Consider the following 16,933-nt stretch of genomic DNA (forward strand, 5'->3'; position numbering starts at 1 on the left):
GTCTGCGCCAGCACTGATTGAATACCTCCACCTGGCCTGACCCACCCTTGTACTTGGACTTTGCTACATGGGACTGGTTTCCCAGACTTGCTTTTAAATAAGTTCCCCTGGCGGGTGGGTGGTGGGGCAAGGTCAATTTAAGCTTTATAGCAAAATGGCAGTTCAACCGGGGTGGGGCTGCTCTGGCTGAATAGGCCCTTACAAGATTTTATTTGTTTATTTGAGAGAGAGAGAGAGAGAGCACAAGCTGGGTGGAGGGGCAGGACTCAATCCAGGATCCTGGGATCAAGACCTGAGCCAAAGGCAGATGCTTAACTCACTGAGCCACCCAGGTGCCCTGTGACTATTTTAGATACCTCGGATCAGTGGAATCATACAGGATTTGTCTATGACTGGCTTATTTCATTCAGCATAATGCCTTCAAGTTTCACCCACACTGTAGCATATGACGGGATGTCCTTCCTCTTTTAAGACTGAATTGTATCCCACTGTGTGTGCACACATCCCCCTGGATTTAGCCCTTTTACTGCAGGCGGACACAGGTGCTGCTCCTGCCCCCCCATCCCCACCCCCGCTAGCCCTTGTGAACAATGCTGCAAGGAACACAGGTATACAAATATTTGAGACCCCATTTTCAGTCTTTTGGGTGTACACCCAGAAGCAGACTTGCCAGATCATATGGTAATTCTGTTTCATTTTTGGAGGGATCAGAATGTTCTTCAGAGGAGCTGCCCCATTTTGCATTCCCAGAAACAGCACACCTGGGTGCCGATGTCCCCACAACCTCACCACCAACTGTTACTTCCTGTTTCTTGAGAGCAGCCATCCTGATGGGTAGGAGGGGGTCAGGGCGCAGGTGTTAACCTCAGCTCCGTGCTGTATTCTGTTCTGAGGTCCAGACTGTCCTCAGGTCTCTTCATTACCAAGGCCTGGCCTTGCTCTTCCCAGGTCTGACGCCCACCCCTAAACCACAACCCTGCAGCCTGCACCCCACTGCCACCCACCAAGCCTCTGTGTCCACTGCCTGTCACCCCCTCCCCACCACTGCCCACTCCAGACCCCCGAGAAGTCATCCACCAGCTAATTCCCTGACCCCGACCTCCATCTGTAACACCACCTCCCTGCACCCCCCCAACTCTGCTCATCAACCCCCACCTAGAAGCAGGACAGCCCTCCCCATGCTGGCCTGCATGTGGGTCCACCCCGGAAACGTGTGCAGGTTGAGCTCGGTCGTGGCCAGTTTGCCTTTATGCTCCAGTGCTCGGCCCTGATGGGGGTTTTATAGATGCTGAACGAATGTTTAATAAATGAATGGACAAAAGAAGCCAGGGCTTATTAAGATATGCGGTGTGGTAGTCCGAATTAAAAACTAAACGTGTCCACGTCTCAGAGCCTCGAGGAGCACCCAGAGCCTGGGCACCTCTCACCAGCCATCTTGCCCCCCAGCCCATGATACGCCTCTCTGACCATCTCCTCATCAGCAGACTGGTGATAATACCTTCCTCCCAGGACCGTGGTGAGCAGTAAAAGGGTAGAGGAGGGTAAAGCATCGCTCTGAGCCTGGCCCGGATGGGGGGCACCGCCCCAATTCCTCACTGCCTCTCTCATTCTCTGACCCACCTCCCCCACCCCCACGTGTCTGGCTCCTCCTTTCCAAATCACCCTCCTCCCCTCGGTGCTCCGGTCCACCGGCTCCCCCCAGAGCTCCCGCGTGTTCTCTCCTGCCACAGACTTCCTCACCACCGGCTCGCTCCCACCCATCTGTCTTTGCCTCCCACTTCTCCCAGGAAACTGGCTGCCCAGCATGGCCAGTGACCCACCCACCATCACCACCACCACGGGTCCAGAAGCTGTCCTCGGCCCTCGTCCTCAGACAGCCTGGCTGCTCTCCCAGGCTCGGCCTCCTCCCCATCAACGAGCTCCTTCTCTGGCACGGGCAATAACTCCCCGGCCAAGTTCCGATGCACAGACGGCCAGGAGCTCCTCCAGCCTCTCTGTCTTCTCCTCCTTATGGCCTGCCCTCTTTCTTTTTTAATTGAGATACACAGCTGACATACAACATTACATTAGCTCCAGATGTACAACAGATTGATTGGAGGTCCGCATAGATTGCAAAGTGATCAGCTCAGTAAGTCTAGTTAACATCTGTCACTTCATATAGTTATGTTTTTTTCCTCTTGATGAGGACTTGCAAGATCTACTCTTTTAGCAACTTTCAAATACACAGTAATACACAATAACAGGCTGGTTAACCACAGTCTCCGTGCTGTACATCACCTCCCCAGGACTCACTGGTTTTATAACTAGAAGTCAGTACCCCGACCACCTTACTATGGGCAGAAACTGAAGGTGGTCCTCATGGGTCCACGAAGTATGTGCCTTCCTCACCAGGGAACCCCAGCCAGAAGCAGTGTTTCTCACACGGTATTCTGGGCACCTCCTGCTTCCACATCACTTGGATTGCCTTTGCCAAAAATCTGCCGAATCAGCATCTCTGGGACGGGCCTGGGAATCTGCATTTATACTAGCTTCCCACGAAGTTTTCTCTCTCGTTTTTTTAAAAGATTTTATTTTTGGGGGGCGCCTGGGTGGCTCAGTGGGTTAAGCTGCTTCCTTCGGCTCGGGTCATAATCCTGGGGTCCTGGGATCGAGTCCTACATCAGGCTCCTCGCTCAGCAGGGAGCCTGCTTCTCTCTCTGCCTCTCCCTGCCACTCTGCCTACTTGTGCACTCTCCCTGACAGATAAATAAATAAAATCTTGAAAAACAAAAAAAGGAGGTTTTTGGTTTTTCGTTTTTTTTGTTTTTGAGTAATGTCTATACCCACAATGCTGAGAATAAGAGTCACACATTGTACTAACCAAGCCAGTTAGGTACCCCACCTTCCCCCCAGGAAACTCTTATATCCGTAGAAGTTTCTGTTCCCACTCTTCCCCAGGACGCCCTCCCAACTGTCTCTCCAGCCCACATACTCTACAGAGTAACCATTCCCTATCCCTAGCCTTAGGGTCATCTTTTCCACATAGCTGATTACTGGTCACTCAAACAAAAGAGAGAGAAGCCAGCTTCATGGCTTCTCCTCCAGGCTCAATGGCCCTCCCCAAGTTCACTCCACTCACAAAATCATTCTCTCAGGCTGGAGGCTTGGGGCCCCATCACCCTCCTATTTGCTCTCTCTGCTTCTTCCTGCCTCAGCGTCTGCGGCCGAACTCCATGAGGACTGTGGCCACGGCCTACCACTGATGTGACAAATTACTCGCTCAGGGGCTTCAAACAACACAGACGTATTCTCTTACAGCTCTGGAGGCCACTCTTGGCCCGTGGCTCCTCCTGCCACCACTCCCATCTCCTGCTTCCATTGTTACTGCTTCCATCTCCCTCTCCAGTGTTGACCCTCCCGCCTCTCTCTTACGTCACCCTGGGGATGACGTCATCCCTGCCCCAATAACGCAAGGTCATCTCATCTCAAGGTCCTCAACTGCATCTCAAAGCCCTTGTGCCATGTAAGGCAACACAATCCCAGGCTCCCAGGATTGGAACATAGACATCTTTGGGGACCATGATTCAATCCACAATGACTGTATTTTCTTTTTTTTTTTTTTTAAAGATTATTTATTTATTTATTTGACAGAGAGAAATCACAAGTAGGCAGAGAGGCAGGCAGAGAGAGAGAGAGATGGAAGCATACTCCCTACTGAGCAGAGAGCTCGATGCGGGGCTTGATCCCAGGACCCTGGGATCATGACTTGAGCCGAAAGCAGAGGCTTTAACCCACTGAGCCACCCAGGTGCCCATGACTGTATTTTCTAAAGCAAAGGTCAGAAACATAACATGTCTTACCAAATATTTAAAAAAAAAAAAACCCAACTCTTGGAACACACCTTTTGTGAGCACCTACCATGCACCAGGCAATGGGAATACAAAGATACATGAGACACAGCCCCTGCCCTCAGGAAACTCAAAACCCAAGGTACTCACCAAAAGAACCAGCTTCTTAAAAAGCAATAAAGTGCTCTTCCCTACAGAAGAATTCCAATTAATAAATGTAGAAGGAGTGAAGGAAATAGAAATTCAAAATTGGATAATAATGGTTGCAGGCAAGATCCATTAATGGGTGCTAAAATTAGTAGGTGAGAATTTGAGGACAAAAAAGTTATGGCAGTCTCAATGTATCTCCCCTAGATAGTTATTAACTGTGGATGCAAATTCAAGAATGTCACAGGGAAGAAAACTGGCTCAACACCATCATAACCAAGAGGTCAAGGTTAACAACACCAGCAATGAGAGATATCAGTGTCACCGACCCCCCAGTGGGATGTCCCGAGAAGGGCACACCATCCCCATACATTCCTGCCAAAAATCCATAACCTCGATTCAATCAGGAGAAAAACACTAGACAAAGCCAAAGTGAGGAGCACGCTACAAAGTAACTCACCAGTACTTTGCAAAAGCGTCCATGTCATGAAAAGCAAGAGGAGACTAAGGAATTGTCACAGACTAAAGGAGATTAAGAGGAAATGACAACTAAGCACCATGTGGAATCCTGGACTGGGTCCCGGAATAGAAGAAAGACATTAGTGGAGAAGCTGGTAAAATCCCAAAAAAGTCCACAGTTCAGTTAATAGTCTTGGACTCGTGTTAATTTCTTAGTTTTGATCATTGCACGATGGATAAGAAAGACGTGAACACTAGGGGAAGCTGCGTGAAGGGTATATGGCAAATCTCTTGGTACTATTTTTGCAACTTCTCTGCAAGTCTAAAATTATTTTAAAATACAAGTTTTCAAAATTTTTGAAGAATAAAAATATAGCGATGGCAGCAAAACCGTTGTCACAGACACGCCAGAAACCACAGTCACGGTCACCATAACCAACTGGTCTCCCCACTGCCAGCTGGTTTCCTGCTCCGTTCATCCTCCACACCAAAGCCAGGCAACAGAATGTCTTAAAACACTATTTTACACTTGTCACCCTCCACTCAAAACCCCTGTGCCTAAGTGCTCAAAGGGTCTTTTCAAAAGGACACAGGGACAGCATGAAGGGGCTCCCACCAGCCAAATGTGGGACATTCTGAACAGCAAAATAAATAGCGATAGTAATGAATTAAAACCCAAAGAATAAAACAGTAATCCATGAGTCCCTATTGTAATAAACTAACAAACAGATGGAGGAGAAAGGAAAGTTCTTTCTTACAGTAGAATGCCAACTAATAAACCAAGAAGAAAAGAAGTTAGAAATGTCTCAACAATACGTATTAACACCAGTGAAAGTCTAATGAAGAACAGGATATTTACATAGCCCCAGAGTACCCGCCCCCACAAATGGCTTATCAATGATAAAGGGGAAAATAGTCACTTTTCAGCAGAGAAACCTGGCAGACACCCACTTACTGAGTGATCAAAATGAAAATCACCAGTACTGGGACAAATTGACCTCAGGTGTCTTCCGACACGACCCACTGAGAAGGGCAGAACATCGCTAACTTAGCATTCCTGCCAAAAGGAAATAACCTCAATGCGATGGTGAGAAGACCTGATGAAGCCAAACTGAGCAACATTCTACAGAGTAAGTGGTCTGTATTCTTCAAAAATGGAGAGGTCAAGAAAAACAAAGAAAGACCAAGTTACTAGGCCAGATTAAAGCAGATTAAAGAGCCGTGACAAGTCAATGTCATGTGTGATCCCACCCTCTGATCACCACAGAAGACACTGTTGAGACAATTGATGAAACGCAGACATGAACAGTACTGTATCAAGGTTCAATTTTCTGATTTTGATAGCCTTATTCTTCTCAGAAAAACACACACCAAACTATTTAGAGGAAAAAACTTACATCTTCAATGTAATGTTCTTCTTTTTTTTTTTTTTTAAAGATTTATTTATTTGAGAAAGAGAGAGCATGCATGCCCAAGTGAGGGGGAGGAGCAGAGGGAGAGAATCTCCATCAGACCCCCTGTTGAGTCGGAGCCCAACACGGGGGGGGGGGGGGGGGGGGGGGGGGGGGGGGGGGCCTCCATCCCATGAGATCATGACCTGAATAGAAACCAAGTCAGATGCTCAACCAACTGGACCACCCAGGCACCCCTAATTATTCTCATTTTAATTTTTTTTTAAGTAAACACTATGCCAATGCCCAATATGGGGCTTGAACTCATGACCCCGAGATCAAGATTTGTACACGCTACCAACCTAGCCAGCCAGGCACCCCTCCAACCTAATCTTAAACAGTTCCCCAAAAATTGTGCATGTGTATAATACATGATAAAGCAAATGGGGAAAAATATAGACAATTGAATCTGAACAACAGATATATAGGAGTTCCTAATACTTTTGTTGCAACTTTTCTATAAATTTGTAATTGTAATATAATAAAAAGTTACAACTAGCACAAAGGATTCTTTTGGGGTGATTAAAAAAATATTCTAAAATTAGATTGTGGTGATGTTTGCACAACTTTGGAGATTAAAAAAAAAATCACTGAATAGTAAGAAAAAAAAAGAAAGAAAGAAATTATAAAAATACACATACACTCCCTCGGATGGCCCCCTATTTCCCAGCCCCATGACCCGGTACCAACCCTTCACTTGAATCTCCTCTCTCGGAACTCACCAACACAAAAGCGCACCCCACCAGCTGGCTCTGTTCCTCATTTTCCTCCCCAAATGCATGGCACACACTTCCTGATGCCTCAGATTCTCCCACCCTCGCTTTAGCTCTGTGCCTCCTGAGGTCATGCCCAGGCCTCAAGCCTCATCAGTGCAGGGGTCCAGCCCTTCCTTGCCATCCGGACGCCCATCTCCTCATCTCTAACACCGACAGAGCCCCTTCTGTGCGCCAACATTATTCTAACCACTCTACACCCAGTATTTCATTCGAACTCCCAGCCGGGCATGGTTAAGTGCTATCGCTGGCTCCACTTTACAGATGAAGAAACTGAGTCACTAGGGAGCCAGCTGGGATCTTTCAGGTGGTCATTGATGGAGGCAGAATTCAAAAGAGGCCACTTTCACACCAAAGCCTGCACGGGCAGCCGCTGTGCTTTCCCTCCCTAGAGACATCTTGACACATTTGTTCTGCAGACAGACCTTTCTCGAGCACCAGCCTGCAGGCTCCCTGGGGAGTGGGTCCACGCTCTGGACCTCTCTCCGCACTACACACCCGGCAGGTGCCCAACAGCTGTTTGTCCGCCACAGGCTGGGTTCCAGAAAGCAGAGGAGGGGGTCGCAAACTCCATCAAAAAGAGGAGCCAATTCTCCACCCCCCCCACCCCCCACCCCAAGCACAGCCCAGCTCCCTGGCTACTGCCCAAGGCCCGGCCGTCATCTGCTCTGGGTAATAAGTATTTGTATGGCGATAATTACAGCATTTGGGGAGAAAATCCCATTAAGCAAGAGCCCTGCCGAGCTGCTAATGCCGGCACAGAACGGGAGGCGGCAACTCCGCCAAGCTCCCGTCTGCTTCCAATAATGCAGGAGCTGCCGGTCCCCACCGCCCTTCACCCGGCCCCAAAGAGCACGGCCGCCCCTGCTGGCAGCCTTGGGCAGCCGGGGCCGCCGACAGCCACCCCCCTGCCTCAGAGCCCGGACAGAGGCAGGGGCAGGGTTCGCTGGGGATTGCACGGGGAGGAAGAGGGAGAAGAGCCAGGCTGGGATCCATCCCTGAGTGGTGCCCCAGCCCCTTTCCTGTCCCTGCAATTCTTTCATCTTAATAACAATAATAATACTACCACTCACAGGGCCTTCGCTGCTGCTGTTCGCCAAGCCCATGCAAAGGGCAGCTCCCAGCCCTGCCTGTAGGCAGTCCTCACGACCAGCCTGTCCTTTCAACCAGCAGGTCCTGTCATCATCCCCACTTTCGGGGCAAGGAAACAGGGGTGCTGAGATGTCACACGTTCGTCCGGGGCACTGACCCCGCTTTACAATTATGCGTTTATTCTCATACTGTGCCATTCATCGCTTCCTCCCTTGCTGGACTAAAACTCAGGGAGGGACAGCAGTTTGGGTTTGTGTCCAGCCCCGTTCCCTCAGCTCCATGCAGACAGTCAATAGACAGCTATCTGTTGAATGAATTCATTAAACCCACAATTTGCCCAAGGTCCCCCCAGCCGCTGCGGGGCAGAGGCGTGCTAACAACGCAGGCAGGCTGGCTCAAGGACCATGCCATCACACCACCCACCCTGCAGAGAATCCCTGCCTGCGACCCCCGGCTCCTTCTTACAAACACGGGAGACCGAGACAAAGATGTGCGGGGACAAGGAAGGGAACCCTGCATAGCCAGACGCCAGGAGAGCAGGCTTGCACTTCGGCCAACTCTCCCGTACTTACCTCCCAAACTCTCTGCTGCCCCACTGAACTCTCAAACCTTCGCTTGAGCTTCTCAGATAACAAAAATAATCATAACATCATTACCTAGTTTTATCACGAAGCATTTCCACACACCAGCCCAGGGCCAAGCATGCCACCAGGCCCTCTACATGCACTGGCTCCCTGAATCCTCGCCACCAACCTACAACACAGTCATCCTCCCCTTTTAAGATGGGGAAACTGAGTCTCACAGCAGATGGAGAGATGGCACCCGGGGCTTGCCACCAGTCATGCAGAAGCCAGCGATAAGCCCAGGGCACGTGCTACTGGAGACACAAGCCCCACCCAGAAGAAGCCTCCCCAGCACAGTTGCAGGGCTCTGCCCTAGGAGACCACGGTACACACGTGGCTTCTGTCTTCCCTGACCCTTCCCCAGGACCACCACCCAGTCATGATTTGGCTTTTTAGGCTTTCCAAACAGGCTCCCAGGCAATCCATCTGGGGTGCCCTGGGAAGTCCCAAGCCTGACCACCCAGCTCCATTGAATGTGGCCTCCAGTTTCGGGGGCCAAGTCGGGAAAAGGCAAGGGCCTTCCAGGCCTCTGCAGCAGGCAGTGGGCTATGGCAGTGGACCAACTGGCTAGGAGGCAAGAGAGGGACCCCCAAAACTGATGAACAGCAGACCATCCTGGGCTGGGGGAGCAAACAGAAGCCAGGGGTCCTTCCCCAAGGCCTTTCCTGGCCATACCACCATCCTCAGGCCTCTCCCATCTCTGCACCCTGTGCCCACAAGCCTAGAATACAAGTGCTTGAGACAGAAGGGAAAAGCAGTGTCCCCCCCCCACTATATACTCTCTTACCACACTCTCCTGGATACTTTAGCCTAAAAGACTTTTTTAATTAAAAAAAAAAAAAATCCAACTGAAAGTCAAAGTCCTTGAGTGAAAGAAAAGACAATTAATAGTGGCCACGGCTGGGTCCCTCTGAGGCTGAATTCTACAAAGAGAGGAAGCTTCCAGGCCTCCTCCACCACACCCCTAACCCTCACTCTGTATTTTAATTGTTCCACTGCAGTGAATTATTCAGCATCCCTTCCTCAGCCCAGCCCACCAGCCCCACGGCCCCTCTGGCTCAGCCAATTTCCTCAACAGCCCCGGAGCCACACAGCTTCTTCCCAGAAGTCCCCACAGCACACCAATTCCTTCCCACTTGGGGGGATAGGCCCAAGCCCAGAGTCATGGGATAGAGGATCATAAAGTTGCCGGGCCTCCCGGGCTGCCATAGAAACTGCCCATGAGACAAAAGGCGAATGCACAGCTGCAGTCTCTCCAAATATCACGGCCTCTGAGGCTGCTGTTCTGGGCCCCCAGGACAGCACAACGTCCACATCGATGAGAGAGAGGTTTGCTACGGTGATTCTGAGTCTGCCTGAGCTCTCACTAAGGCCTCTTTTCGGGGTGTTCTTTTCTTCCTCAAATGGCTCTTCCGAGGCCTGCCTGCTGCAAAGGCAGCCTCCCCCCGCTTTCTCCATCCTTTCCCCCACCCAAGAAGTTCTGCCCACAGCAAAGACCAGGTCTCCGCTGACTCCCCCACAATAACTCACCCGTGGATTCCATCCCTGAAGTCCCCAAAGGGAAAAATCCAGTGAGAAAAGACTGCCTGATTCTTCCCAACCTTCCCAGCCTCAAGCCCCATCACATCGGACTGGGCCCGGCCCACTGCGGCCCGGGCCAGCTGGCCCGTTCACCCATCAGACAGGCTCAGGCACACCTGCCGGCCTTTCGCTCATGTATTCCCTCTGTTTGAGCTGTCTGCCCTCTCCGCTTAGCACACTCCTACCAACCACTGTTGGGTCCCCAATTGTGCTAAAAAATGACCCATCCTCTGAGAAGCACCTTTCCCCCAAGAAAAGTGCTTCCCACCCCAATGCTCCCCACCACAGCCCCATCACATTGCCAGCCTTGCCCTCTCCCAAAAGCTTGCAGTTAGGTGTCCCCTGTCTGGGCCAATCAACTGTACATCCCTTGAGGGCAGGGACTTGCTCACTCCCTGCTGGAGCCTCAGCACTGAGGGCAGCTCCCAGCTCTGTAAATGTTTGCTGAATTAAATAATGAATTAAATGGGATCTTCTCCTGATCCTAGCATAATGCTGCCTCTCACTCAGTAAGCATCATCATGAACTAGGCACTTTTCACACATTATCTTTGGTCCTCACAAGTACCAGAGACTTTAGTATCAGCACCCCCATTTTCTGCATGGAAAGCAACTAAGGCTCAGAGAAGTTAAGTAACTTGCCCAAGGTCACACAGCAACCTAGGCAGCTGGACCTCTTTCTTTTGCACCAGGAAATTTCACTTCCATTCCACTCTGATTGCAAGAGAGCTCATGAGTTCCTGAACATCAAAATAGGCACTGTCCTCAGAATTAAAGATGGAGAGAAAGAGCAAGGCATGAGATGACTTCAAGATTCAGATCCAAAAGCAAAGGCAAGGGGCTGCTGTGTCTCAGACATAGGCTGCTACCAGGGTAACAACTGCAGGAGAAACACCCTGTGGGCAAAGGAACAGAGAATAGATCCAGAGTGAACAGGTATAGAAAACGACCCTGCAGCCTCAGGGGTCCTCTGGGCAGATTTCAGACCCTCAGTCCCTCTCTACAGCCACACAGCATAATGCACGGGAAATTTGACTTGGTCCACCCTCTCTCCACACCAGCATCTCTCCCCAGCCCCACAACACACAGTGTACACACACACACACACACACACACACACACACACACGTTCCCATCTAGATTGCATCTAGATTGCAAATTCTCTGAAACCTCCACGGGAATTTTTCAGACTCAGCCAAGAAGAGTCTGGGGCAAATGTGTGCTCACTAATTGCTGACCTTGGTACAGAGTTTGATCCAAGAGACAGCTCTCCCCAGGGTCAAATTTCTGCCTCTGGCCAGCTGGGAGCCATGAAAATGTGCTCAAGTTATCGAAATCTGTACGCCTTTCCTGAGAGCCACTGCAGTCGCCCAGGAGTGTGGGAAGGAGCATGCAGGTTTCAAAGGAGCCGGCAGCCTTCTCCGAAGTCCAGTTCAAAAATCTCCTGAGGCAGTCACCTCTGCAGGCAGCACAAAGGCCCAGTATGTGACCAAAAATCACATACAGGGACTCGCACAACCTCCCATTACTGAGGTGACACCACAGATACTAGGAATTCACACAGATGTACATTCTGCAGGAGAATCTAGGAAGGCAAATTATATTGGTCCATAAACACACACACACACACACACACGGTAAACACACACACACACACGCACACACACACACACACCCTACAAAGCTCGGAGGGTCTGGAAAGAGCCGAGTTTCCTCCAGAATTTAGAAGTGGGAGAGAATAAGAGAAGAAAAATTATTTTTTAATGACTTTTCATGGTCAGTGTCTCCACTCCAGGCTCCTGACCGCTCGGCATGATCCTGGGGCTCCCAGGCAGGATCACATCCACCCCTTCCTGGTGTCGATGTAACATACCCCAGGCCCCAAACCCAAATCCCTCAGGTCCCATTGTCTGCCTGGGTTGGGGACGGCTGGATGTGAGTTGGGGGACCAATGCCTGACACCTGCAAGAGAAGAATTCTTAAGGCTCTGGGGCAAACAATGGGGAGGAAGGGGAAGACTGGAAACTTCAACTCCATTCCATCTGGCTGCCCATCACCTGCCTGCTGGCCCTCAGAGTCCAGTCCACAAGCTCTGCTCAGAACACTGCCCAAGATCATGCCCCCGAAAGGAGATGTGGTGCCTGGCAGTGTGAGGAGTTTCCCCACCCTGGGTGCCAGGAAGGCTTTCTGGCACCAATACACAGCACCCTGGAGGAATAAAGTGCTGGCGCAGTGGGAATGGCCTGTCAGGGCTGAGTGCAGGGTGCAGGTGTGAGGCTAGGAGCTGACAGCCCCACCAGGGCCCTCTGAATCTCAGCAGAGGGAAACAGTGATGCTGCAGGCTCCTGGCTCCGGAAGGCCCCTGGCAGGCACTGACCCCTCTATTGGCTGCAGAGCCCGGGGCCCCAACGGTCCTGCCCCCACCCCAGCCCCGAACTGCGTCTGGGTAGGAGGGCAACCTCGGGGGCTCCTTGCGCACTGGGGACGGGGCCATACTCACAGGCGCTCGGTGTTCCGCGGGATGTTCTTTGGGATGGCCTGCAGCCCCGTGCCGTGGCAGTCCACCGTGGTGCCGGTGCAGGTGCAGAGGGCGGGGCACGCGGTGGCACCCAGGCGCCACGCGGCTGCCCACAGCAGCAGCCAGAGCTCGGGCCGGACGAGCCCCACCGAGGGCCCCCTCCGGGGCGTCAGCGCCATGGTGCCCTCACCGCGTCCCGCTCGTGTGCCAGACGGCGGCAGCCGCTTACCATCCCCGTCCGGGGCGGCCTCCAGGTGCAGTCCCGGGGCAGCGCCGCCGAGCAGGCTCGTGCGCGGCGCCCTTACGGGCCGGGAGGCACCTCGCTCCTCCAAGCGACGGCGCTTGTGTGCGAACCGAGGGAGGGCGCCTTGGGCGGAGGGCGCTGGGCTCCTCTCCGGTTTCTCGCTGGCTGCGTCTCCCTCCCTCCCTCCCTCCAGCTCCCAACTGACTGCTGCGAGGAGGAAAATGGGCAGGCCCCGCGCGCGCACGCACCCCGCGCACACACACACACACACACACGCACAATCACACACTCACACCCCCACGCTCGCTCCCACCCGGCAGTCATCCATCAATCGAAAAGCACACATCCAGAGCCAGACTCCTCCCCGCCCTTCCCCAGCATCCCCCTCCCCCGCCTCCCGACGACCCCTCGGCGGCTGCAGCGAGTCGCGTACAGTTTCAAAGGTGGAACCTTCGAGGCGCCAGGCGCGGGCAGGGGACTGCGCGGGGGATGGGAGGATGGCCACGGCCCGACCTGCCCAGTCTTGGCCCTGGCCGGTTGCAATATCACACACACACACACACACACACACACACACACACACACACACACACCACGAGTTTGTGCACACTGAGACTCCCGCACTCAGAACGCCGGCCCAGGCAGTTGGGCCAGAGTGGGGAGGGAGATCTTATTTGGCCACCTGGACCCCTTCCCTGGGGCCAAAGACCTGCTTTCTCCCTCCCCGCCATCCCCCCGACGGCAGAAACCTTTCCCCCGGCCCACCAGACTTGCTTTGTCAATACTTGGTGAAAACAAGCCCCCTGCCCCAGGACTCCAAGCCGCCTCCTTTACTGAGCCTGGGACCTGGAAGACAGAGCTTGGGAGTGGGGAGGGAGGAGTGTATAAAAGCCCTAAATCGAGTACAGTCTTCTCCCCTCCGCCACCAAGATGGCAACAACCCCACTTGTCGGAGAAGACTGAAGCTAGCTGTACCGAGAAGAAAATGACCCTGATTTGGACATTTGCCCCGTGGAGAGATGTCATTTCTGCCATTCGGCTATACTGGCTTCCCAGGTCAGGGTTAGGGGGTTGGCAGAGTAGCAATGGGGGTTGGAAATCCAGCAAATACCTTCTTCCACTCGCACCAGCATTCTCCCATTTCTGCAGGTGCAAAGGAATATTCATTCCTGCCATCAGAAGACAGCAGAGACAGCTGGAAAGGGCACAGTGGCCTGCTTGGGAGAGTAGCTCCACGAACCACCACTGTCAGACCCCAAGATTTTACCCTCCTTCCGGCAGGGACTCTTCTTACTCTAAGGAAGATGTAGACATAGATGTGGGCGTGGGTCTAAACAGGAAATCCAGATCTGGAGAGAACCACCCTCAAGCCCAGAAGAGATGAAGGACCTCCCCAATTCAAGAACAGCAATGGCTGTCCTGGGCTCTGTCGGACCCAGACGTCCTCTGTCCATCCGTCCCCTGATTCTGGGCCGCCTACAGGCTGGCAAGAAGAAACACTTGAGCAGCTCAATAAGCATCTTCCTTCCGAGGAGTTGGCTACCTGGGTTTCCCGGTGGGAGAAACCAGGAAGAATGGTAGCTGGTCCAAGAGATGCCAGGAGAAGGCACAGCATGGATACCGCTTGTCACAGGAGTGGTGGACACGCTCCACAGGATTAAAACCTTATCCACCAGGTCTCCAAGAGTTGGGGCTTTTCTTTGTTTTTCTTTTCCATCTTGATGGAAATCTTACAGTTTTTTATCTCTACGGTCATAGCGCAGAGAGAACTGTGGCCAGCATCTCACAACTAATGTGGCTGGTCTTATGGGCTTTTGACAGTTCTTTTTTATTTAAAGTTTTTACACACTTCTGGCATGACCTCCATCCAAGGCCATGGGTTCTTCAGCATCAATTCAAAGACAACTGAGGAGGAAGGGGCTTTCTCACGGGTCCCCAGGGGGTGTGATCTTAGAGAAACTTTCCACAAATGAAGCCAGAGCTCCTCACTCCTCTCCCTCACAAATTTCCACTGCTTCTCCGCAGGATGCTCAGCCCCCCTCTCCTCACGGGCCCTCCCCAGCTGCCTCAGGCAGCGTTAAATCCTCATTCCTCAGAGCCTGCTGCTTTGTTTATCCCCTCTTAGCTGGAGCTGTTTACACATGTGGCTCCTTCCCTGACACTCCTCCGGGGGCAGAACCCGCCCCTTCCCCCAGAGCTTACTCTTTTCCTCACTTTGGAGATTAACCAACCCAGCACCTGGCACTTAGTAGGCGCTCAGATTGTTGAAGCTGTCCGGTTTCCAACCTTTGGCTCCAGCGGTGTCTCTCCAGCCCCGTAACCTCAGAGAGCTCTTCAGAAGCCAGGACCCATGTGGAGAAGAGAGAGAGTGTTGATTAACTGGGCCACATGCCCTGGGGGCTGCAGAGTAGTCCGGTGAAGCAGCGGAAGGAGGGGTGGGGTGGGCAGGGGGGCGGCAAGATCACCCCTGCCTGTGTCTCCCAAGAGTCAGCCAGTGCCCGAGAAGCTTCCAGACTAGACTGGACAGTGAAGCCCAAATGGTCACCACCTGGCAAAGTCTGCTCTTTCCTATAAAGGGGAGGGAAGGAAGGAGGGCTCCCTCAGACCCAGGACAAAGACTCCCTACGCCAGCCTAGTCATGAGAGGCCCTGCCCCAGCAGCCAGGCAGCTCCCCAGCTTGGCTCCTAGCCCCAGTTCCTCCACCCCAGAACCTGGCTGGATCCCCAATTTGGGAGGCAGCTAGCCATGAATGAACGCAGCTCATTAGCGTTCCTAGCACATTTACTCGGAAACCACCGCCTGGCCAGCAGCTCACCCTCCACCCCCCACACCGCTTTGCCCTTCAGTTTCCTCTCCCAGGCCCCTCCCTCTGTTGGATCTCCCTACCCCCTCCCTAGAGCAGGGCCACCTGCTCCTTCAGCACGGGTGGGGAAGAGGTAGCCCTATCACATTGCTTCTGCCAAAGCCCACTGGCCACCATCAGGGCAACCCCTGGGCGGAGGGGCGAGCGGGGGAGGGCAACTTGGGACTGGGACTCCCCACCCTGGTGGCATGAATCTTCTCCAGTGCCCTCAGCCACGGATGCTCAGTTTTGAGGGCCACCACCTCCTGCCTGTGACTTGGGGAGATTTGGGGGAGTGCCTTGTTCCAGCTTTCTGCACAGGGCCTGTCCTCTGCCTCCAATAGCCCTTCTGAGACACCAAGAAGCAGAGAGGCTGGGTGAGACTGCAGAGCCCAGTGTCTTGGATCTCTGGGCTGCAAAATGCAAGAATGAGACAAAATGCCTGCTGAGCATTGATTAAACACCATTTATTAAGTATCCATGTACTATGTGCCCAGAACCAGGACTGGGCGATTCAACAGGGCGTAAGAGCTGCCCAGGCCTGCACTGGGCTCACAGTCCAGTGGGGAACAGAAAGAGGAAAGCCCACTCTGCATGGTTAGTTTGGTAACAGGGAGTGTGGAATTGCAGGGAATTGCACTCTGTCAGAGTGTGGGGCTCAGGGATGCGCCCGAAGGGTCCCTGGAAGAGGAATCACTTGAGCTGAATCTTAAAGGATAAGTAGGCATTGACTGGGCAAGAAAATAGCAAGAAATGTTTTCCTGGGCAGAGAGAAGTACAGAGGTAAGGCACACAAATGATAGCGGTGTTCCTCAGTGGCTGAGCTAGGGCAAGTTCAGCAAGGCTAGAACATGGCAGGGGTTCATGCAGGCAGAGGTCAGAGAGGTGTGGGGAAGGAGAGGAGGAGCACATTCCAGATGCCCTGGTGCAGCCATTCTGGCTTTACCGGGTTTGCAGAATTACCCTGGGTGCCAGCAGAAGCCCATATACGCATGCGCCTGCAATGCACTATCTCGGGACCCAGTGGCTGTGGTTGCTCCCATGGAAGGGCCTGGGATGATGGCAGGGAGACAGTTTCAGCATATGCTTCTACTGTTAGGATTTTTTTAACCTATATAGTATGACTTAACCTCTCCATCACCACCAATGCATTTTTTTTTTTTTTAAATCACCAATACATTTTTAAATCCCCTTGGATGCTTATTATAAATGCCAGTTCTCAGGACCTTCTTAATCAGAATCTTCACTATTAGCACAGAGGGGGCTGAGGCAGTATGATTCTGATGCAAGATGCCCCAGAGACCATGGTCTGGAATCAAGGCCTGGTGTGCTGGATTAATGAGTTTGAACTCAGACCTGAAAACTCTGGGAGCCACT

The 16,933-nt window shown here is 52.5% G+C and overlaps 1 protein-coding gene across 1 annotated transcript in view; it reads right to left on the bottom strand.

The window, feature by feature from the left end:
• Positions 1-13,033, bottom strand: part of SLIT1 (slit guidance ligand 1) — a 164,214-nt gene extending 151,181 nt beyond the window's left edge. The window contains exon 1 of the mRNA XM_082722141.1: positions 12,453-13,033. Coding sequence (XP_082578267.1) covers positions 12,453-12,649 — 197 coding nt within the window. The 5' untranslated portion in view covers positions 12,650-13,033. The remainder of the gene's footprint in view (positions 1-12,452) is intronic.
• Positions 13,034-16,933: the final 3,900 nt, after the last annotated feature.

Source organism: Mustela nivalis (assembly GCF_964662115.1).
Source record: "Mustela nivalis genome assembly, chromosome: 2".
NCBI lineage: Eukaryota > Metazoa > Chordata > Mammalia > Carnivora > Mustelidae > Mustela > Mustela nivalis.